This window comes from Myotis brandtii, unplaced genomic scaffold (assembly GCF_000412655.1).
Source record: "Myotis brandtii unplaced genomic scaffold, ASM41265v1 scaffold328, whole genome shotgun sequence".
Taxonomy (NCBI): Eukaryota; Metazoa; Chordata; class Mammalia; order Chiroptera; family Vespertilionidae; genus Myotis; species Myotis brandtii.
Window position 1 is genome coordinate 2,203,626 of NW_005362626.1, and position 24,601 is coordinate 2,228,226.

Here is a 24,601-nt window from a genome sequence, read left to right on the forward strand (position 1 = left end):
ACAGCAGGCAATATTCTAGGTGGTTCTCATTCCACTCACCTTATCTGTGGCGACTGTCACCAGCCAGTGTCTGTTTTCCTATCTCTATGGACTTGCCTGAAGGACAGTAACAAATATCTGTATCTTCTCTAGGCATCACAAGAACATTCCTACTACAGGGCAAATGCTAAGGTGTTTTCTGGAGGATGTAAGAGTTAAGTGATGTCCGTTTCTGGAAGGCTGAGGCCGGGTCCACCTAAATTTTGAACACACCCTGGCACCTACATTTCACCCAGCGGGGGGTAAAAGTCCATCTGAAGATGATGTGCTTCTTAGTCATTTTCTGTTCCTGAGTTCATAGAGGCACAGAAGAATGAGTTTCTTCAGAGAACAGCCGATCAATCATCTGCTTTGAACTGGAACCAATAATATCAGATGGAATAATAAATCGTTTTAAACAAGGCACTGGCAACTTTCTATAGGAAATGAAACTATCTGAACTTGCCCAGGATGGCTAGCAATGCTCTCTTCTAGATCATGGCTGAATAGCTTGAATTTTCCAGAATCCAGGCATTGCTCCAAGCTTGTATTTATCTAACGTGTGAACCATTTGAACTACTGTTCATCTAATATTTGGACGTGCTGGAATTTAATTGCCAACAAGTTGAGAAAGAACATGGTCATGTTTGAAATACTGGCCTCATATTTCTAACTAAATGTGGTGGAATGAATTTTATTCCCCCGCCCCCAAAAGTTGTTGGTTTAAAGAATGCCATAGAGTGGTTTTCTATCTCTACTTTTCTTCTTCCCCATTCTTGACTGGCTACCATCATCATGCCACAAGTTCACATGTTTCCTTAAATGAGAACTGGTTCTGACTCTGGTCATGGGTAAGAAGCTTGATTGCTTTCTCCGGCAGAACTAACATGACCTTCTGAAAATGCTGTGTGAGACAGCTTTCACTAGGAGCAGCACGCTGTGTGTCAGGCTCTGGATTTGGTTTTGATGATGCAGTCCCTTGGCAGAGTGAAACTTTATTTCCAAAGGAGAACAGGTCTCCATTTCTGATGCTTCTGTAGCATGTACCAACATAAGACCGTTGAATAAAACTTTGACCCACCTGCTCCAAAAAATATGTATGATGCACCTGTAACATACGTCCTTAAAAAAGGGAGTATGGGAATTTTGTTTTTCTCTTTCCTGTAAAATGTTGGAGCACTGTAGATGATGACTAGTCTGGTCTAGAGAAAGGAACGCTGCTGGGAACCACTTCCAAAGGATTTAAATGAGACTAAAGTCATTTCCTAAGGAAAACCAGCCAAACTTTAACTGTATCCAGAAATAGCCCTAAAAATTAACCTGTGATTAATGTCAGTTGACATCAGGTTCCTTTAGTGGGATTAAATTGCCTGGTCGAGCATAAAGTATTAATTTATAACTGTGCTTCTTGCAGTAAAAGGAAAAAGGAGAGGAAAGAGAGAACAAAAAAAGTCACACAGAAATGAAAAATGTGACGTGTCCCCAGAGGTTTTGGCAGGAATCCCAAACGTCCCAGCCAAAAGAAGGGCTGCTGTGTGAAGGAGGTCCCAGTAGAAGTGGTAGGCGCCCCTGTGAAAGCCCACACATGAGGGCTTCTGCCATGAGGTGGGGTGTGGAGGTGGCACATTAGCAAGAGCTCAACAGTAGCAGAAAAGCAGCTGGTTAAAATGCTTATATTATAGCTGAAAGGATCCTAAACCAATCAAAACCTGTTAAGTAAGAAGAAAAAGAGAGAAGAAAGATACAAAGAGAAAGAGAGAGAAGCCAAAAAAGTCAGAATAATTTTCCTTTGAATAGAATGTCAGGGAACACGACAGAAAAGCAGCTGGTTAAAATGCTTATATGATAGCTGAAAGGATTCTAAACCAATCGAAACCTGTTAAGTAAGAAGAAAAAAAAAGCCAAAAAAGCCAGAATAATTTTCCTTTGAATAGAATGTCAGGGAACACATATGAGGTGACTTATTTGCAGTGATAAACAAAAAGATTTATGTAATTAACAACAAGAAAATTCTGTTGTGGATGAAGGGTGTTTCCCCCAATCATTGTAGAAGATTGATTAAAGACCCATTTTGATGTCATTTAGAAAGCATTTCCCTTGAAGTCCAGCGATGCTTTTTTGAAAGATTAGTTTCCTCTTTCCTCAGGGAAATAGAATGACCTTTTCAGTTTAGGAAATATGGGGGAGGGGGTGGAATTCAAAATAGCAGACAGCATGATACACAGTGAGAATATTTTTCTTACAGGAGAGTGATGATATGAGTTGAAGAATCCAGTGAAAATATAATCCAGGAACAACTGGGAACCATCTGGCTACATCGCACCTCTGGATGCGATGTAGAGACAGAGCAATCCTACACAGCACAGAAGGAATACATGGGATGCAACCTGAACTCCCCACAGCAAAGACCTGGAATGCCATTCATTTGCAAATCTACCAGGCCTCCCAGAGCCCACCGGGCATTTACATTTTTATTTTAGAGTCATTTTTACAAATTTGGAGATATGAGAATATTTTGAATTCAATTATTACTGAACATAAGATTTTTCCAACACTTTATGAAACTGTTTCTTCAAATCAGGTAGGGTAAAAATACACATATGCTAATAAGTCTATGTTCCTCAATGCCCACACTATATAGTTTCACAGATCTGAAGGTTCATTGATCAATAAGAACATATTTCAATGTCCACCCACACCTTTATCGCAATGCCCCAAGGCATTTGATGATGACTTTCAATCTTGTTCTTACTTTTAGTAATTATTCAACCAACTGTCATGTGTTATGCATCAGTTGTTGGTGAATAATTTATCCTCTTTTTTTTTTTTCTTACTGAGGACCACTCTGAATTGTACAGCACTCTAAAATGCTCAGCACCGCAAGGATCATTAACAACCTCACATCCAAATACCCTAATTTCTCAAGGTATATCTTGAAATGTGGCCTCCATGCAGGGAGAAGTGGGAGTTAGTGGATGGGAAGGCAACACTAGATTAAAACCAAAAGGCACCAGAGCTAAACATCTCCCCCTCACTTGACCCGGAGGCAGCAATGACAGCTGGGAATTTGGGGAGCAGTTCACTATGTACAGCGATGGGTGGCAGAAAGCGAGCTTTACATATAATTAATGCTCTTGGTAGGGGCATGTCACCACAATTAGTTCTATCAATACTTGGAAATAAAAGTTGACTTTCAATAAATGTCAGTTCTCTCAATACTGTCCATAACATGGAAAATTTTAAAAAGTTGTTTTCAATCATATTTCAGTACTTTCAATACTTTCTTCAGTGTCATCATTAATGTTCAAAATTTTTTTCTTTGCAGGGAGAGAGGAGGTGTGGATTCTATCCAAATGCTGAACAAATGGTTATTTTACAGGTTCTCCAGGACGTTACAATGGACCAGACAGGTGGGCACCCAGGCCAACTGTGCAGCCAGGAAATCCTGGAATGCCATGAAATCCAAAAGTCAGAATAAGGCTAGTTTCGCAGCAACCTGCAGAACAATTTCCCCTTCATCGTGTCTGTGCCTCCCCGAGTGGTAACGGGAAATTCATGAAGACCGAGGGTGGAATGTCTCAGACCTCATATAACCGCCTCTGCAGATGCAAGCCAGGTTGCATCCTGAGCTTCCTCAGGCAAGAATCATTCCACGTCCAAACACACAAGTTGCTTCTAAGAATTCCACAGTATTCTCCAGATTGAGAAGATGGGAGATCCATGGTGAATCACTGTATGGCCACATTCATATTCTTCATTTTAGCAATACTATGGACTTAAGCACTCTTTGTGTGTGTATATGTGTATGTGTGTGTGTCTAGGGGTATTCTCATATAAAGTGAACTATTTTCTCGAATTAAAACATCATGAAGATGTATGCTCAAAAGCAAGAAGAGGTTCCTATTTCTAAAGACTCCTTCCAATGTAGACGATGCATTTATTAAAAAGCTCAAGGAAACAAGTGACTTGTTAGAAAAATGGACTGAACACAATAAAAAAAAATAACTCCACACCATGGCTCATTCAACAAGTATTGTAGACCAGATTTTCACATTGTTGTATTTAGACTTTTGTTGCTTTTAAGGACATCTATTTTGGGCAGCAATGGGACACTCCTGGCTTGAAATGCACTTGAAATGTATCCAAACTTCATCTCTGAAGTCTCCGAAACATGGGCAGTCATGGAGCACAGGCCTCGAGGAACCAGGGAATTACAAGAAACCAAAAATATGAGTTATTAGTACTCATCATAATTATTGAGATCTGTAAAGTAGGCATTAGAATAAGTCTTCCCAGTGAGATGTGGGTTGAAGTATTTGTTTCTCTCCTCTAGGATCAAGTTGTTTTTATTAAATGCCTGCAAAAGATAAAAATAAAAGATGTAAGTAGTATTTCAGGAAGAGAATGTAACCGGGAGATGGTTATGTTGAATTCACACTCTATCCTAAGGCCCCGTTATTGGAAAATGTGTTTCCACACTTACCTGCTTCCTCACACTGTTGGCCTTACCAGGGATTTGCCTCATAACTGGAATGAAGTTGGCAAGTTTTGACATCTTCCAGCCTATTTTTGAGTTTTAGGCAGGAAGTTCCCCAGAGTTAGAAAACCTATGCCTAAACCTCAAGGAAGCCTAAAACTCTAGCGAATTCAAATGAACAAATGCTTGGAGAATGCATTTAATGCTTCTAGCACTGCTCACTTAGAATGTTATCACATATAACTGAGTAGATATTTAAGCAGCTTTCTGATGACCTTGAATAGGTATAGGGATAAGACATTAAAAATGGAACTTATTTAAGTAAATGCATGGAATTTCAAATGACTTATTTTCCTTTTCTGCACTTGTTAGATGGTGTCTACCTCAGGCATTCTGGCCACTGATGTTCTTCCTTTTTAATAGTCACTACAGGCATCTGCACTTTCAAAGAGCTGAACTACCTCAGGTGGAGGGTAGATATTGAGAGGTCCAAAATAAAGATGAAGGATTGTAGGCTCAGGCTAACTCTCCTTCTAGAAAAAAGTTCTAGAAGGATTTATTAGTGACTAGGCAGCAGTCAATACTACATACTGCTATACCCATTTAAAGATGAAGAAACTGAGGTTCAAAGGAGTAACTAACTTGTAGTCTGACCTATGATGCAAAATGCCTGGCATTACAACTGCATTTATTTTGTCCAGCACTGTTCAAGGCATTTCATATAAATCACCCTGTTTGATTCACAAAGGCTCAGTGAGTTTGAATAACAGCTGGTAAGTGATTCATGAACCCAGGTCTGCCAGCTCCAGTGCTGATACCCTTCCCACCCCTGCTTCCTGGGAATGAGGAGGAGACTGGTCATTTACTCTTTCTGGGGAAAACACTGGGTTAATCACGCATTGGGGAAATTTAACAAAACCCACCAGCCACACAGCCCTTTACATCACACAGACCTTCACTGTGCTTGACAATTCTTTGAAGATAGTCTTATAATACTGTAACACTTTCGCCACCCTGTGATTCCTGAAAGGGTCCAGCCCTGGTCCTCATTACCACTGCCCAGTGTGTATCAGTCCTCAGCTTGGAGCTCTTATATTTGGCATGACTTCCGTGTGGCTGCAGAAGGCACAGTGGAGACAGAGCTGGACACTGGCCAATGACCTAATGTTTTCCAGCATTTTACTTGTTGCTGTTTCCATGTGCTATTTTTAACTACATTCCCAATATGAGATGCCATCTGCTCACGGGCAAAGCAAAGCTAAAAAGGCAGTTCATTGTGAGTGAGAGTCTGGTACCTTGACCCCACCCTGTCACCTGTGCCACCACCAGTGTGCTTTGCCAATAGCCCCAGGGCCCCTGCCTTCTTTGCACATCTGGACGCTGCGGCCTCTGCCCATCCCGTACCTTGATGGCCTCCACTGAGTCATACTTGTCCAGTTTGTTGATGTGGTTAGTGATGCTGGTGTTGAGCGGGGCAGGCGCGATGGGGTGGATGACGGTGGCATCGTGGGATTGCTGCTGGTACCGCTGGCAGTAGGTGTAGACGAGGAGCGTGAGAAGGCAGCCCAGGATGGAGCTGCTCAGTCCCACAGCGACCATGTGGAACATGTTGAACTCTGGGAAGACAGCATCGAAAGTGATGCTACACTGGAAAGGAACATGCTACCCAACAGCTCAGTGCTTTGGTGAAAAGAGAACGATGAAATGGAAAGCCCCATATCCATTCAAAATTAAAGACATCATATGCCAATTCCTTCAAAATATCATGGCCACCGAAACACTTCTCCAAAGCAAGCACAGTGTATTTTGTTAATGCATCGTAATCAAGACTTTTGGAGGTCACCTTCACACACTAGCAGAAGCTTTTTAAAATTTTTTAATGTAAAGCTCATACAAGAATGTGCTTCAGTTTCAAGTGCAGCTCACTCTCTGGTCTATGAGGATTCTAGGAGGGTAGATATTGAGAGGTCCAAAACATACCCTCCAGGCTCCTTGACAGGCTGGGTGTCCCTCCCACAAAGGGAGAATGCGTTCACTGCTTCTAGCACGGCTCGCCTGCAAGCCAGACTCTCTCTCCCCTTCCCTTTATTTCACTTTACTTAAAAATGCGCTCCACTTACATAATGCTGATGTTTTCATTATATGTTTATTATGAATATAAACACATTATATAACATCAGAAAGTGTAAAAGGGAATATAAACATACTAAGTCTTTTTCTTTCCCAGGGACTACTACACCCACTTTCTGGTGTGCTGTTTCCGATGTCCTCTGCACACTTCTGTGTGTGTGTGTGTGTGTGTGTGTGTGTGTGTGCGCGCAAACATGTGCGTGTGTGCACACCCATACATATTATCCTGGGTACCACTTTTTTTCACTTACATTGTATTTTGGAGATGTTATAAAGAAAGTAGAGATCTTACAAAGAAATAAAGGATTTGTGTCAAAGGAATAACATATGTTATTTTAATGGTCATGAAATGACCCTCTCTTTACATATTTTTTTTCTGTTTGATAGACTCTGACTTATTTTCCTTGAATTAGGAGTACAAAGCGTTGGCAAAGTGAGTGGGCATGGATTTATGACTGTGACATAGCACTGGCTTGAGTGACCTCAAGGTAACATAAGCAAGACCTGTATGAAGTCTGAGACACAACAACAACAAAACAGATATTCATGGTGTGTTTGTAAAACATTTTACAATGAAAATTTCAAGCCTTTCAGAGACTGCAGACAACATGTGGGCAGAGCTGGTGAAGCTGGGCTTAGGGAAAATTAGGCAAAGCAGAGCTGACCTGCCTTTTTCTGCTGTGTTCGCCCCATGTGGCTAGCCAGTCGCTTGTGGATTTACATGTTTCCCCTGCTTTCCCCCAGAGTGTCCCTTCCATTGGCCACCAAAGGGTGCACTGCCACCCAAGCTCAACACCTCCCCTTCCCTATCTGTCCACAGGGCCCCAAATGGAACTAGTGGCGATGCCTGCTGGGCACCACTGTCAATTTCAGGTGGGTCTGCAGAGCTGCAACTCGAAGCCCTCAGGGCACTCAGGGAGAGGAGACCCACAGGTCTGCCCCCCACATCCAGGTGCTGGAGTATTTGCACCTTTACCACCCAGGCTCCCCACCAAGGATGTTTCAAGCAGACTTCACCTCACCTACGATATGCAGTAGACGCTGAGTACCTCTCGCCTGTCCCCAACCCCTGTCTTCTCCCTCCAAGCTGTTCCCAGGCTCCTGAGAGATGGATCCTTTTCCCCGGGGGGACGGACACTGTGCTGAGGCTGCCTACTCGGTTGTCTGTGAGCACAGCTAACAGGCTCCTACCTGCACTGAGACTCCAAAGACATGACCTCAGTTTTCCATCCACCTCAGGTTTCCACTTCTTGGTTATTTGGCCAATGGTTTGACAAAGTCAAAGGACTTCATTAATCTTTGGCTTTTCCTGATTTTGTCTGGGACAGTTGGATGAAGCACCGAGGATGCCCCCCTAAGCGCCCACTATAGGTGTTGCTGTAACATGGGAGCTGTGGGTTTCACAGTGTTGTCATTGCTTCATACTTTAGGGTTCAGACTCCCTGGGGTCGGTGCCAGATTTGGATGTAAGTACTTTCTGCCGCACGGATAGCATATTTTATTATAACACATGGAAGATGTAGGGCTCCATCCGTATGCAGATACTTCATCGTTAATCAAATGAATCATTCCCACAGGTGCCCGGGGAAGGCTGGGGCCACTGACATCTTTATGACGATTATACAGTCTGTGTGTCACAGGCAACTAAAAATAGCTCTCTAAGATGAAACATTTCAAAAGACTCACATTTTTCTGCAGAAAGGAAAAATAGTGCCTATTAAATCTCTTGAATTTGCTTAGTTTGACTCTCTGCTTTGAATATGCTTTTTTTGGCTGGGATTTTTGGTCAGCAAAGCCGGAATAGAAACCAATTATCCAGTTGATTCAACTGCCTGATTTCCTGTGCAAAATGTGATTGATTTTTGCAACACACTAAAAAAAGACAACAATGTTATCTCCCTAAACATCCTTTCGACGTTATTGTTTTTACATATCAGCCCAACAATCAAATCCATTTGACCTCTTACCCAACTATTCTGGTATGTCAATGTCAGCAGCCTAAAAATTTCGTTTTGGGAAGATTTCAACCAAAGAACTTGTATGCATATAACCCATGGACACAGACAATAGGGTGGTGAAGGCCCGGGGTGGGGTGGGCTGGCGAGAAGGGGTCAATGAGGGGAGAAAAGGGGACATATGTAATACTTTCAACAATATTTTTTTTAAAAAAACTTAGTTTTGAATAGTGCAGAGTAATTAAAGTGTCTATGATTTAATCAATAGCACCTCAAATCTTGATTCTAGGCAGCCATTTGGCACACCTGGCTCAGACACATAGAAACAGCATTTTAGGACACGGATGGGCATTGCATGATGTTCTCCTGTATATTAAAAGCCTTGGAAGGACTCCTTTCCCTTTATCCCGAGATGGCCAGTGAAGGAAAGTGGTTTCCAAACTTGTGGCTGATGAGCACCAACTGCCAAATATGCAGAGACATCACCCGGTGGCCTCCCTCAAGACAGGACCAACCCCTACAAACGCCACCCACTCTGGACCTTCACTGCCTCTGAGGGCAGCAGACATCCCTGGACCGTGGGTGTTGTCCAAGAGTGTCACTTGACCAGGGCTGCTGTGGCTCCAGTCCCCAGACACAATCCTCCTGGACCCTTTCCTCTGGTGCTCCAAGTTTCGAGTTCACTGCGACCCCACTGCCTGGATCTGACCTGGGCTCCACGGCTGACTGCCTGTGTGAACGTGAACTTCAACCATGGGTCTCATGTCTCTGACCCTCACAATCCATACGTATAAAATGCAGATAAAAACCCATGGCTGATAATTTTCTACAATTCCCTACACCAAAATCTCTGAAAAGTGATTTCTCATCACTTACCTGGCAACAAAGCATGACCTGCCCTGCCCTGTTTGCTGCAGAACTGACCAGAACCGCCAGAAGCATTAGCATATTCAGTTCACCCACGTATCACTATGAAGTTGGCCCCAGACCCTGCGGGGCATTATGTAATATCCAGTACATGCCCATATGACCCATTTACATTCTGAAAAGGGTTCAATTCCAAAACCCTTCCCTATTTCCAATTCTTCTTTTACATAAAGAATTGTGGACTTTGGCACCTACAAGAATGTTCTTTGTGAGGATCAAATAGGATCCTTCTTGTCATTTAATACAGTGTCTGGCATGGAGTGGCTGATCTCAAAATATTAAGGAATTCTCAGGATTAGTTTTATTTAAAGTGGCATATATTCATCTTCCAGCTGGATCCCAAGTTAGTGACTGCCAGTCTGTGGACTCAATGACAGACATTGTCCCTCTGAGGATATGACTGCCTGCTCCAGGGGGCTCTTTCAGTCCACTCATAAAACTGGCACAGAGTGGGTGGGTACTCAACAAAGACCACTGAATGAATGGGTTACCAGATGGCTGACTAAGCAGAAAGGATGTAACAGATAGTCAACTCTTATTAAATGTAGTTAATAATGGTAAGTACATTCCTAAAATATGCATAGAAGCTCCAGATTCCACCTGAGCATAAGCTGAGCTGCCTGGGACTCCCCTGGTGGGTGGACTACGGTAAGGGTGGTTATTAATAGGTCTTCAGTCTATGAATACACACATACGACAAGACTGTTGGTGTTGATTGGCAAAGGTGGTCAGGGACTGGGCTTGGATATACAGACAGTCAACCCCTTCCTTCCAGACAAGATAGCCATACACAGTAAAGTCCGAATTCATCACAGACTTGAACCAGAGAATGTTGACTTTTGTCATTCAGGGTTCCGGGAAGTTTAAAATGTTCCTCTAGAGATATACCAGTAGTACCTTATGCCCTCTTACAATTTTGTCATTCCATCAGTCTGAAGATTTGAGGTTGGCTGCCAGGATTTATAAATATAAACAAACTGCTGGAATACTGTTTTACTCATGGGAAGTCTAATATCTATATTTAGTACCTATACAGTATTAAGATATCAAGATCACGGATTCGTAAAGCTTAGCATTCACCAGTCACTGGAAGGGCTTATTAAACCACAGAGTGCCCAGTCCCACTCAAACAGGCTCTAGTTCTGCAGCTCAAGGTGGGGCCTGAGAATCTGTATTTATCTCAAGTCCCAAGTGATCTGGTGGTGCTGATCTGGGGACCCCACTTGAGAACCACTAATCCAGATGTCAAACGCTGACTCTTAGCATGTATACTACCAAAGCAGAAGGTGCTTGGGATCCAGGAGTTTCTCCAGTCTGTTTTGTTTTTTGCCAACAGCAGAAACATAGAAACATAATTTGGCCAAAGAGCAGAAAATATCAGAAATCAATTAGACTGTAGTTAAAAGGAAGAACTTACCCCCACACCTTTTCTCTTCTACGCTACTAGATCTTGCCACAGATACTTCTGGAAAAAGAAAAATCCAATCACAATGTGTAAAGGGTATTGGGAAGAAATATCATATCAGTGCTTCATTTACAAATGTCCAATGATATTTAGTTTTATGTGAGTTGAAGTTCCAAAAACCTGATTTTAAAAAATTATATTTGTTTCTTTGTTCAGCCAACTTGAGCAGGTATTGGGAAGAAATATCATATCAGTGATTCATTTACAAAATGTCCAATGATATTGAGTTTTATGTGAGTTGAAGTTCGAAAAACCTGATTTTTAAAAATTATATTTGTTTCTTTGTTCAGCCAACTTGAGCTGCAGTTGGTCAAGGTCATCTTGATTGGGAAGGGGTGAGATTCATTATCACAGATAGAAAATGCAATGGTCCCCTGAGCTACAGCCAGGGCAGTAGCTTCAAAACAGGACCAGAGAATGAGCAGATTTTCAGTTACAATACATCCTGCCAGCGGTGGAACCCCATGGTGTTGGCCTGTGGTGTTCCTGCCTCAGATCTTTTGTTTCATCAAAGCTGGGTTGTCACATTCCCTGCAGAGGGGACCGATTCACCAGAGCTCCAAGGAAATGGCCAGAACAAATAAGTCCCTGTTCAGAGCCCACTGATGCTCTGTTATGCCACAATGGGAGACTCCATTGTGAGGAGAAATCCACCTACACAATGAAACACCATTTCAGGATGCCAGAAACATTATTCTCTCTGTATTGATTTTTCCTTAGATACCAAGAATTAAAAATATATCTATAATTTAAAAGGGAAACAACAACAATAAACATTGCAACTTTATATCACACATGACTGAAGTGCCCTACAAGGCTAAAGCTTATACTTTTTTTCTAAAACATTATCTCTTCCATAAATGGAGGAAGATAAGCTATTACCTACTATTGCCTTGTAAGAGGTTGGTCTCTGCTTTGGTCCACGTCTCAGTCCTAACCCACACAGTAGGCATGTGTGAAATGATATGTCAGTATATACACCAGACCTATAGTGCGCAGGTGACAGGTGACCACCTAACAACTTGATTTGACATGAAAAAGGCAGTGGCAAGAGGGCCAGTCCCCTCTTCTCCAAGATAAGAGCCATAATGGGTTCCCCTTCCCAAATACATTAAGTTTTCATAAAGAAAATGGTCCTTCTTCTCTGTGCAAACGAATGCACACAAGCATTGACAAAACATTTTGCCTAATGATTAAAATAACCAAATGCAAAATCTTCCACATGTGTTATAGTCAATAAATTGTAGAAACAACACTGTGCTTAAAAATGTCTAAGGTTGAAAAAAATCTTAAAATGCATAGGCCAAATTTAAGTCTAAACTTGCAGCTACCTATAAACCTCTACTTTAATCACCCTGAAAATACAAGAGTTGGCAGAATCATCTGTTTCACCAAAAGGGAACTCAAAGAATAATTACAACTCTAACCGATGATTCATTTCCACTTTGAATGTTGGCGGTGATCTTGCTCACACTCTGCCCTTACCTGGGATGAAATTGGAATCAAATATACATGGCCGGCTCTCCGTGGTGTTTCCAGAGCACTGGCTGCCCACAGGGAACAGAAGGATACATTGGCGGGCGCGGACCTGGACTCCAGACACATCACACTCCGACCAGTCCGACCACTCGGACCAGCTCTCTGCAGTGACAAGAAGCGGGGAGAAGAGGCAGCAAGATGCACTAAGATCAATCACCCTGGAAGCACTGTCATGTTACATATATGAGTTTATGTCCTCCTATCAGCTTTAATGGGCCTGTATATAAATAAGATGTACTCCTATCTTCTTAAAAGCCCAGTAGATAAAATACACACGAGCATGAATAAGAGAACTGGTATATCATTGACCTGAAATAATGTGCTAGAATTACATTTGCTGAAACCACATTATTTGAATGCTTTAAAGTGATTGAATTAGACGCTCAATAAGCTAATCACTGATGTCCAACTGTGCACAGGCTGTCAGTGGCAGGGGAACAGAAATCATCAAGGCAGACACTATTTCCATCAGGCAATGCTCCTCTGCTAGGAGCAGCCCTCACAGGTTTTCCTGAGAGACTCCCACAGGCCTCAGCGCTCGGGCAAGAGAAACAGGTGCATCTACGAGAAAGCCCGGTTGCTGAGTTCCTGAGAAACCTACAATGTAAGCGTTCTCTTTTCTTATAAAAACAATTCTGCAGAATCAATATCGCAAAGTCAGGCTATGTTTTAGGCAGAATTCATTGTGTCCCGTGTTTGCTCATAAGATCAATGCACAAGTCTTGGGTGAAGGCCAAGAGTTGAGTGATAACAGGACCCTTCACCCTGAAGTGTTAGAGTTGCCAGGTTGTGTTAAATTAGCCCAGGCCTGCAGATGTGTGGCAGACAAACACTCATATTTGAAGTAAGGAGGTTACAAAAATTTAACTCTTAATATTATTTATGAAATATTAATCAACATAAAAGTATTTTTCTATGTAGTTGGCTTTTCCCCTCTTTTTAAATGTAAGCAACCTGACTATCTTTGTAGTTCAGACAGTTTGGAAATCAGACTTGTGCCTTGACCCAATGGGAAGAGAGATCCATGTAAAGGGTACAATTTTCCCTTAGAAATGTGTCAGTTTTCAGAATGACTATAAGGATTTGGTTTCTAGGCCCTTTACAATATACATGGAACCTTCTAGAGAAAAATACAAGAGCAAGTTATTAAAAAAAAGTAAAACTGTTTCAATGTCAAAGTTAGGTGTCATCTTCATTCCATGTCAGAAGGTGAAGCTAATTCCAGATGGGGAGACTGGGTCACTCATCCAGTGGGCACCAGCGCCAGCCAGCCTCAGAGCTCGGTACCTCCATGCTCCCCACCCCGATTCTCAACCACACAATCTCAGATTTCATTAGCTGAGATTAATGAAATATTTTACGAAGGCTTTGTCGTAACCCATTTCAGCTACTCGTTCTGAAACTATGCCAGGTTAAGAACCATTTTATTGCAGAACATGTGTTATGAAGTCACTTCCAGGTGGCAGGGTAGCAGATGGGTGGAAGTGTTCTCCTCTTTCAGTACCTATGATGTGGCATCATCAATTCATCATTTCTAAGTCAGGGATAGGGGCACGTTTGTCCCAAAGTCCCACCACTCACCGGGGCAGGGCTGCGTGTTGCAGAGCGCCTCCTCCGTGTGCAGCCCCAGGCAGATGTCTCCGCCGTAGGCTGGGGCTGGGTTTGTGCAGGAGCGGGTCCTCATGTAGTGTCCACCGCCACACGTTGCTGAGCATTTTGACCAGGAGGACCAGCAAGACCACACGCCATCCACTGGGAAAAGACACAAAGTCAGGTTGCTTCTGAAATGCAAAGCTAACCAAACTGATGAAGCTGCAGATGGAGTGTGTAGGCAGGACCACATCCGAGAAGCCACTTGACCACCCACAGTAGGGTGTTTGGGGGTCTTCCTGTTTGAGGGAACCTGTTTTGCATATTCCTCCCTTCACATTTTCAGTTCCTCTGATTTGTCCCTTCAAGAAATATCTCTAAATATAAGCATGAGGATGACAGAGTACAGTGTATGCAACAGAAAATAACCATCCTTGGGAATGACCTTGAACAACATTCTGCTGTGAAGCCCCAGCTTGCTCTCGCCTTTGCTAACCACTCAGTCGAGTTGGCCAGAGGAGACTTATAGCCAAGAACAGAGAGTTCCAGTCACCGCCTTCCTTACTAATGGGATTACGATTTGCTCCAGGACAGAGGGATAAAGCAAGGGTAACGGTTCCTGTGAGGAAGAACTGCGGAGATGCTTCATAGATGCAGACACCAAACAATCAAATGAAGTCCATACCATGCCGACTGGATGGTGTATTTATGTGATGGACTAAACAGATGGCCTGCTACCTGCAGCCAGACTTCAGGTTGGATATGAAGGCGAGTTTTGTAACTCGAACATTAGGCAGAACTGGTTCCTGATGAACTACTGCCATGCCTGCCCGTGACCCCGAGCCGTTCTCCTGTTTTCTCCAGGCTGGGCTCCTGATACCTGTGGAGGGGCCTCCTGAGCACTGGGTCAGCTGACCCTCCTGGCTCTCAATGCTCCCGCCTGCTTGTTAAACTGAGACCTCACGCTGGCTTCTGTCTGACATTGTCAGATATGATCTGCCATTTGTCTAACTCCTTGCTGATCCGCCCTCTTGTCAGCCAGACCTGCCCTGTTTTACTGAGCCCCAGAGAAAAGCTGCAGGACTTTGTCAAGATGTTGTTAGGCTCCAATTAGCAAAAAACAATCATAACCACAGCATACTATATAAAAAAGCTGATGAGAGATTCGCGTTTACAATATGTAGATAGTATCATATTTTATTTTCTCCACATCCTTCATAAAATAGAACAGAAGCAACAAGGAAAGGGAATGCCAAAATCGTTAAACATATAAGGCTATTTTAGGTAGAATGACCTAGTTTATATTTGAATACACCCATTTTGAACTAATACATCTTTTTATAAAGTAATATGTCTCTTTAAATATAGGCATAGATAAAACTAACGCATTTTTGGGACATATAAGCAGAAGCATCATGTTTATGATGATATTTTAATTTGCAAAAAAGTAAAAACAGAAAAAAATATTTGACATGTAACTGGGAATTTTGTGATTTGTCAGTTTATCTGAAGAATTCAACCTTTTCCCTAATAGGCAATAAGCATGTCAGAAAGTGAGAATGAATATCTGACATTGGTTATAATACCAGAAAAGGAAGGCAGGCAGAGATTTGCCTAGAACTTTAAACTTTGCAAACACCCACTGCCATGTCTATTCTCACTGTAAACTGAGCTGAAGCTTGGTCTCAAGTGGGTACGTGTACACACCCTACACTAAGGCACAGATAATTCAGAGTGCCTCAGAGTAGCATGTGTCACAGAGTACAGATGTTTGAATGTACACAAGGCCATCTGGGGCTCAGTTCAAATGCCTCATCTAGATGGGTGCTGGAACTGGACTTGGAGCAACCATGTGGTCTAAAGATCCTTGACTTTTCTATTGCATAGTGAACCTGCAGATCAATGGTCACTAGGTATATGAAAAGATGCCCAACATTATTAATAGCAAGAAAATACAAATCAAAATCATAAGGAGATATCACCGCACATCTGTCAGGATGGCTATTGTAAAAAAAAAGCACACAATAGATAACAGTAGACAATAGTGTTGGAAAGGATGTGGACAAATTGGAACACTTGTACCCTGTTGGTGCGAATGTAAATTGGTGCAGCTGCTATGAATAACAGTATGGTGGTTCCTAAAAAAAATTAAAACTAAAAAACTACCATATGATCCAGAAATCCTGAGCATATATCTAAACATAAGGAAATCAGGATCTCGGAACGATATCTGCACTTCCATGTTCATTGTAGCATTCTCTGCAATAGCCCACATGTGGAAACAACATAAGTGTCCATTGACAGATGAATGGAAAAAGTACCTGCGGTATATGTGTACAATGGGATATTCCATTAAAACCAAGGAAATCCTGTCATATTCCACAACATGGATGAATTTGGTCTGGTGAAATAAGCCAAAGAAAGACAAATACTGCATAGGTCCACTTATATGTGAAATCTGAAATTTTTACTCATGGAAGCAGAGTACAATGGAGGTTGCCAGGAGATGGGGGAGGGGAAATAAAGAGCTGCTGTTCAACGAGTATGAGGTCTTAGTCATGCAGCCTAGAGCTAACAACACTGAGTTGTTAATACACTTTGATGCAAAAGGTCCGGCCCTCTGTTAGACTATCACTCTGTTCTTTCTCACTCACACTTATGTTATTTGATTTGACCATTATTTAGTAAAAAGAAACACCTGTAGTCTCTACCTTGGTCTGCCAAGGTCTGGAAGCCATAGTTATGAATCCAACAGGGACTGGAGAAAAGGAGAGAAGAATAAACACCAAGCTAGTTCTCATTGTTGCAGGTAAATTACGTAGGTGAAGGTACCACAAGAAGTTGAAAAATATAATTTTACCGTGTTGCAATTTGTCATACACATTTGAACTGGAGATCAAATTTAAAAGATATTTTACATTCACCTAGTTTGCTTAGATTTATTTTCAAACTTAATCATAATGAGGAAGCTTGTTTTTTAATAAAATACAGTGCCCATTTGCACATGCGTACCGTGGACCAACGGAGCTAAGGGAGAGTAAATTCATAAGGAGGAGAGTATCTGAAATTAGGTAAAAATAGCCTTGTAACTGGACCTCCTCATGGCTGAGCAACTCTGCATCCAGAGCCCTGAAGGCTTTGACCCCTCCTTGATGACTTACATGCTTTCATGTGTTCAGGAATTTTCTAGGAGGTGGGAGAGAGAATTGACATTTACCCAAGTCAGCCCCTCGAATCCACCCACACCCAAGTGGGAATTGAAGAGGGCAACTCTGAATATTTTCACAACCCTGTATGGAATCTTGGCTTTTAGAAAGAAAATGAAGACAGAGCTATTTCAAGATATTAAGGTTATATATACATGATACTGTCTTGGCCATCAAATAAACTAAAATAAACACAGCCACCAGACCATGCTCATGGATATCTCTGACATGGGCACTGAGCCTGCTCTCAAGGACAAGGCAGCATCCTAGAATCTGGAGAGTTTGCCCGCTCTGCTGACATCAATGAGGACTCATGTCTGGAGCCTGGGAGGCGAGAGGACATGGAGTGATCCTAACATTCCCACGTCACCCTGCCTGCTCAGTTACAGCACTGACCCTAATCTAATGATGCCACCCATGATCTCCCTTGCAGCCCTGGGGGAGGAATCCTCCACTCTCAGTGTTGGGGCTGTGGGAAAATCCTGGCTCTGTGACCTTTCCCAGCCCCTCAGCACCACTTGGCTGGGAAGGCTGGATGGTCTGAAGTCTCCTGAGGCTGGAGAAATTCAGGCAGAGACAGTCCAGGAGGAGCAGAGCAGCTGCATGAGCAGGGACATTAGTGAGAGCCTCAGCTACAAAGCTGGAAACTGTGTATTTTTAGTTTAATGTACATATTTATACATCCATCAATTCATCATCTATCTATTCATCATCCATAGTCCACTATCCATCCATCCATTCATCCATCCATCCATCCATCCATCCATCCATCCCCCATCTCTCCATCCATCCACTCATCCATCTGTCATCTAAACAACCAACTATTAATTCAATTATCCATCCATCCGTCCATTATCCATTCATCCATCCATCATCTATCTATCTTCTCATCCATCCATTCATCATCCATCCATTCATCCATCACCCATCCATCCATCCATCCATCCATCTATCCATCCAACCATCCATCCACTAAGCATTTTACCATCATCTATCAATCCATCTACCCATCCACCAAATGTATGGCTTCAACCCAGTTTCTTGTTCAAAGAACTCAGCAAGTTGCTTGTACCTACTGAAAGAGATGCTATACTTTCAAGCTTCTGTATCTTTAAAAATACTGCATCTGGTGTTTGGAATGACCCTGCATTCCCATCTCTGCTTGTCTGTTTGTCCAACTCCCTCCAGACTCAGCTCAGAGGCAGTCTGCTTAGGGCAGTGGCCATGATTTCAGCTCAGCAGATTCTTCTTTGATGTAACCACTGCATCTATATCCAATATATGCAGCCCAATAGCTGGTGACCATACTGGGCTGGCATTATTCACAGGATGCCTCCTCACTGCACCTTTCTTTACCCTGTGAATAGTGCATAGTAGGCTATCCAAAAATGTTTGCTGATCAACTGACTGAAGGAAGGAAGATAAATAACCAACTGCTTGCTTTCCCATCCTTCAACAGTGACTGGTCGGCATTCCTGGTGTGTGTTAGGCCCGTGCTGGGAGTGAGGGCACTGCAGTGAGTGTGTGATACCCTCACCACAGCCCCTGCCCTCCTGGAACTTTTACTCTGACTGAGTCAAAGGCAGCACACACTGCAGACCAGCACTCGGGATGGCCTGAGGTATCAGGTGAGACATCCTCTCTCTGTGGGAAGGTCAGGGGAAGTGATGCAGGTGACAGGGCCCCGCCCAGAGCTGCGGCAAGAGAGAGCAGACAAAACAGAGGAGCCTGGGGGCCTGTGTGTGCAGACAAGGCCCTGTCCAGGAAGACAGAGGCTCCCGGGCTCATTTTATGCACTTGGCGCTTCTTTGGGAATTCCAAGAAATGAAAAGCCAGGTCTCAGGAGGAAGACCCAGACACACAGCTTTTGTCAGCTTCCAAGAGAGAACAGTGTGTGTTTAGAGACCCAACTTAGGAAAAACTGGACTCCTGCGGACCAAGGCACCCTGGTGAGTCACCCTTGATAACTATCACCTGGAACAGGAATCTGTGGTGAACAGAGGCCAGTTCAGGGCCGGGACCATCAGAGCCTGGGTGGGGGCCAGGCCCCACTTTTAAGGACAGGAGCCTCTCTCCTGACCATGGCAGTAGCACTGACTTCTCCACCTGGCACAGTGCCTAGTGCCGACCATGCTTACAGGTGCTCATGAGGATGTTTCCGTGTCTCGTAGACTGAAGAAATAAATGAATACAATGCAGCCTAGGTTCTATTTGCTTTTATGCCAATACTGTTGTGAGACATACTCTGTGGTTTATAAATTTGTATGCGTATGTCTGTATATACAGGCATAACTCATTTTATTGTACTTTGCTTTATTGGGATAAGTTGAAGGCAAGACCCTCCATCAGCAAGATTACAACTTGCTGAAGGCTCAGATGATGGTTAGCATTCTTAAGCAATGAAGTGTTTTTTAATTAATATATGTACAATGTTTTTTTAGACCTACTGCTATTGCCCACTTAATAGACTATAGCATAATGTAAACATAACTTTTATATGCACTGGGAAAACAAAAAATGTATGTGACTTGATTTATTGCATTATTTGCTTCATTGCAGTGGTTTGGAACTGAACCCTTAATATCTCTAAAATATGCATTTCTCTTTCTCTCTCATATATATACATAAAGCCAGGGAAGCCAGTTGAGCCTCCCCTATTTCAGAATGTCTTCCAAGGCCCTTGATTTTTTTGATATTTTTCCGATTCCTCAATCCACTCACCTGGGCAAGGCAAAATGTTGCACTCCTGGTATTCCAGGGACGGGCCCAGGCAGGGCATGCCCCCGTACTTGGGCTCAGGGTTGTTGCAAACTCGCTTCCGGTTCCGAATGCCCCTGCTACAGTCACGGCTGCACTGTGACCATGATGTCCAGGCTGACCAGGCCCCGTTGACGGTGTGGGCAGAGTATCTCCCGGCACGCATAAAATCACCAGAGAGACCTGTCAAGGGAAAGGCTAAGGTGTCAGTTCTTGAAGTGACCAGAGTCTAAACTAACTTTCATTGTATACCTGCTGCCTGCTTTGTTTCTGTAACCACACCTCAAATTTAGTGGAACACTTTTTGCACTTCAAAACCCAACATTGAAAAGAGAAGCAGTGGCATGCTAACCTTCCATAACTCACAAGTCTTTCTCTGTAGTTGCTATTAGATCACAGGTGCAAATAAGAACTCACTTTGGCTCTAGGCTCACACAGGCTATAGGCCTTGCATTTGTAGTTCACTTATTTTTCTGAGAAACTTTTTACAAAGAAAACACAAGTTTCTAACTTCCCTTGGGAATTCCTCAATACACGGCCCTTGGACTCACTGTCAAGAATATGGTCTGTAAGAACAGAACTGGATTCAGACATTTTTTAAATTCGGTCCTTCCCCTGTTAACCTTTGCCAAGTGAAGTAAGGCTGGTGAAAGGTGTGGAGTTCATGCTTCTGAATTCCAGGCCATGGAGACATGTGTCTGCTCCAGGTCCCTGCAATGGGGCTGAGCTCACTGCCCAGAACCCAGCACATCCCTGCATGGCCTTGTCCTGTAGCAAATGCTCCCAGGAAGTTCAGAGCCCACTTACTAGCTAGATGTGCTTCCCCGGGAACACATGTAGACACGGAAGCAGCAGCAATCGGTGGTGGGGCTGAGGGTGGGGAGTTGTCTTGTTAGAAACAGACTCTGAATACTGTGGGTCAGGCCAGCTCTGAGCATTATGCACTTAACTCATTTAATTAGCCACAGTTCATTTTACTGAACATACCACCCACTTACAATACTAGAAAACATTCAGTAATTTTCTCAAATGTAGGCAGAATGACACAGCTTAACCAAAAACTCTCTAACTATGCACAAAGTTCTGGTTAAGTGTGGAAGGCAAATGCACTAACAGTTCTATCCGCTGTGAAATAATTTTGTCGTTTACTTAAAAACCGAATCAGAAACCAAGGCAGGATGCTCTTTGGAGAAAATGGATTAGAAATGTCTCTCTGTGACAAACCAGTACTTTGTGGTTAATCAATAAAGGACAACTATTCACAATTAAGCCTCATCTTGTGTGGTCAGAGGCAAGCAAGTCCAATTTTGCATTTCCAAGATATCGATACCAAAAATGTGTGGATACTCTTTAGAACATGAAACCATTAAGACACAAGAAAGATGAAGTCTTTTTAAGCCATGCCCTTGGTAGACATTGGGAGAAAATATAGACTGTGCTTTATAATAGAGTAGTAAACTTTTCCTTAGTTTATATTACTAGCATTTAAAACAAACATTAGCTTTGGTTTTGTATGTATCTGAGAATGGAAGAAAAACAAAATCTATATTCAGAAAAGAGAATAAAGTTAATGTATAGGAAAACACTGTTACTCATTTTCTATTTCTCTTTCTTTCTTTCTTTCTTTCTTTCCTTCTTTCTTTCTTTCTTTCTTTCTTTTTACTTTGGTATCCTAAAAAATAAGATAGTTCACAGCCAGCTCTGAAATAAGGGAATAAGTGAATGGTGTTTATTTGTTTTATTTAAATAGTAGACTTATTCACACCAAATTCTTTACTAAAGCAGACTTCTTTTTTTCCCCAAAGAAACAAGAAGCAAGCTTGTTGGTTGCTGAACAACATTAAGCATCATGGTTTGAGGTGAGGATCGAGTCCATGTCATTAGCATAGACAGTTAATATCAGCAAAGCAGCATGACAGGAGCGGCTGCTCATGGCCCTCCCAGCATCCAGGCTGGCAGTGCTAAGAGGCATGGAGTCCTGTGACGTGTGCAGCTGGTGGCCCTCACTCACAGCCACTCGTTTAAGAGCTTCCCTTGGGCAGTGCAGGAGATTTCTTACACCTCCAAGAATTTATTCTACCTGCATCAGTCCAAGGTGGCGACTCACCAGCTCTGTGGTTCCTTAAGGCCAGCCACCCTGAGTCTAAAGCTCGTTCTCTAAAAATGACCTTGATGGTGACTGTGCTTTCTCTATCACGCTCATGTTGGGAGACTAAGATAGAATTATAAACACAGACGTGCTGGGAAATAGGGGGAGATGGTTGGGTGCAAGATATTATTACTTTTGCTGTTCTCACCAAACCATGCCGTGAGGACCCATCTATGGGCATGTGTGTTCTTTTTAGAATTGGCCAGATTATGTGACATTAGATGAGAATGGTAGAAGAGATGGAGAATGATGCAGAAATGCCCAGGCAGAGGGTGGATTTTCTGGTCCACCCCAGAGCTTACCCCTTGCTACTAATATGTCATTGAAGGGATTTATACAAGTACAAGGGGCAAATCGATTTCAAAGACTATTAAAGGGTTCTCACATGCTGTATTCTTTTTTTAATATATTTTATTGATTTCAGAGAGGAAGGGAGAGGGAGAGAGAGAGAAACATCAAAAATGACAGAGAATCATTGATTGGCTGCCTCCTACACGCCCCCTACTGGAAATAGAGCCCACAAACCGGACATGTGCCCTGACCAGGAATCAAACCATGGCCTCCTGATTCATAGGTCGATGCTCAACCACTGAGCCATGCTGGTCAGGCGCATATTACTGTTTTCTTTGTCCAATTTTGAGATAAATAAAATAAAAGCTTATTGCACATTTTAGTACCAAAAAAATTGTGGAAAGGTCACTGACCCTTCCGTAATATTTTCTGATACTAAATAAATGTCCCACAAACTACTGTGGCCTTGCTATAAACATAGTGTAATTTTGAAGGCTGAATTCTCAGGACCATCTACATTTTTATGGTAAGGCTGTTTACTATCAATTTGCTATACAGCCAGTTCTGCTCTAGAGGGATGTGTTGTTAGAAAGATTGCTAAACCATAAGTCACTGAAAGGAAAAATACCTCCTCGCTCTTCTCTGAAAGCAGAGAAAAGATCACATGCCTGTCCATGGAGGTGGGTCAGACCCTAGGAGTCCCCACTCACCATCCGTGGAGCAGCCGCTGGTTCCGTCACTGGAGCAGTACCGCATTTCAATTCTCTGTCTTCCCACTTCCAGCAAATTTGGATCAGGGAGGCGGGCTTTGCACGTGTATCGAAATCGCTGCTCATAGTGGCCACCGTTGTCAGAGATGTTGACAGGTGTCCAGGGTGTCCAGGGTGTGGTCTTCTTCAGCTCAGGGCAGGGGTTGGTATTACAAGGCTGGTACTCCTGGGAGAGAAAAGGTGTGGGGTGTGTTCAGCACACAGCATAAATAGAGCCAGGCGCTTCTCTATCGAAAGACAGGGCTCTCTAACACTTTATATCTTAATATGCCCATCAGCCACTCTACAAGGTTTAAAACCCATTTTTGTTAAATTAGGCATTTAGGAGAATGCTCTGTTTTCAACGCAACTCCAAAAGGATCTGCACAAGTTCTCCTGTGTCAATAATGAACATGAGACAATGGACATAATTGTATGTGAATAAAAATCATGATTTCCATATAAATCATCTTCCTTTCACTTAATAAGTGACCAAAATGCTAATTACTCAGATGTTAAATTTAGCTGTCTTATCTAAAAGATTAAAGTTAACATGATGGAACCATTACCTGTTTTTTGAACCATAGTATGTTCAGTTTGTGATTAATGGATATTTTAAGCTCTGGAATAACAGATTCAAAGGGATAGACTGGTAGGTATCCAAATGATAACAACTTTTAGTCGCTAAGAAATTTTCACCAGATTTCCCTGGTTAATACCTCTGTGACATTTGTCAGTTTCTCCTCCCTTCCCTCACTACCAGGAATCTCCCTGGCACACAGGTTGGAAGGTCCTGGGAGCTGAGCAGAGAGATCTGAAGGTTTGGTACAGTGAGTGCTGGGGAGTTGGAATTTAAGACTACAATTATGAAGATCAACCGAAGCACTAAAATAGTTATTTGGCAAAAATTGTAAACTCTATATCCCCAGAAATAGGGCCAAATATAAGGGTCCTGGGTTTGACTTTGGACAGAGCACCACACGGAGATTCCTCCATTTGACAACAAAGAATGTTTCATTCGAAGCAAAATCCACAACACACAATACACTCAATTATGGGCACACTTCTAAAATGATATTTGTCAATGTTAAACATACATATAAAATAAGAGATAAACTGCTCTCTAAGCTGTATTATTAAAAGGAGAACTGTTCCATCCTTCCCCCATCAATTTTTAGTTAAGCATTTTGATAGGTAGCTCATAGAGCTAACGAGAATTTTCCATCAGGCATTGTCCATTCACTGTGCACGATGGAAAACAGGGATTTAGCTCTTAACTCCCCAACCTCCCTCCCTGCATCTTCAACACTGATGCAGTCGCATCTTCTGTCATCATAATATGGTCAAG

The 24,601-nt window shown here is 42.6% G+C and overlaps 1 protein-coding gene across 2 annotated transcripts in view; it reads right to left on the reverse strand.

The window, feature by feature from the left end:
* Nucleotides 1-1,836: 1,836 nt before the first annotated feature.
* SEMA5A (sema domain, seven thrombospondin repeats (type 1 and type 1-like), transmembrane domain (TM) and short cytoplasmic domain, (semaphorin) 5A) overlaps nucleotides 1,837-24,601 on the reverse strand; it is a 312,698-nt gene continuing 289,933 nt past the window's right edge. For both annotated transcript variants that reach the window (XM_014543536.1, XM_005871038.2), the window contains exons 17-23: nucleotides 23,215-23,440; nucleotides 20,029-20,247; nucleotides 14,093-14,263; nucleotides 12,458-12,613; nucleotides 10,925-10,972; nucleotides 5,900-6,111; nucleotides 1,837-4,375 (exon numbers count right to left, since the gene is read on the reverse strand). In XM_014543536.1, the coding sequence (XP_014399022.1) occupies nucleotides 4,256-4,375; nucleotides 5,900-6,111; nucleotides 10,925-10,972; nucleotides 12,458-12,613; nucleotides 14,093-14,263; nucleotides 20,029-20,247; nucleotides 23,215-23,440 (1,152 nt within the window). In that variant the 3' untranslated portion in view covers nucleotides 1,837-4,255. The remainder of the gene's footprint in view (nucleotides 4,376-5,899; nucleotides 6,112-10,924; nucleotides 10,973-12,457; nucleotides 12,614-14,092; nucleotides 14,264-20,028; nucleotides 20,248-23,214; nucleotides 23,441-24,601) is intronic.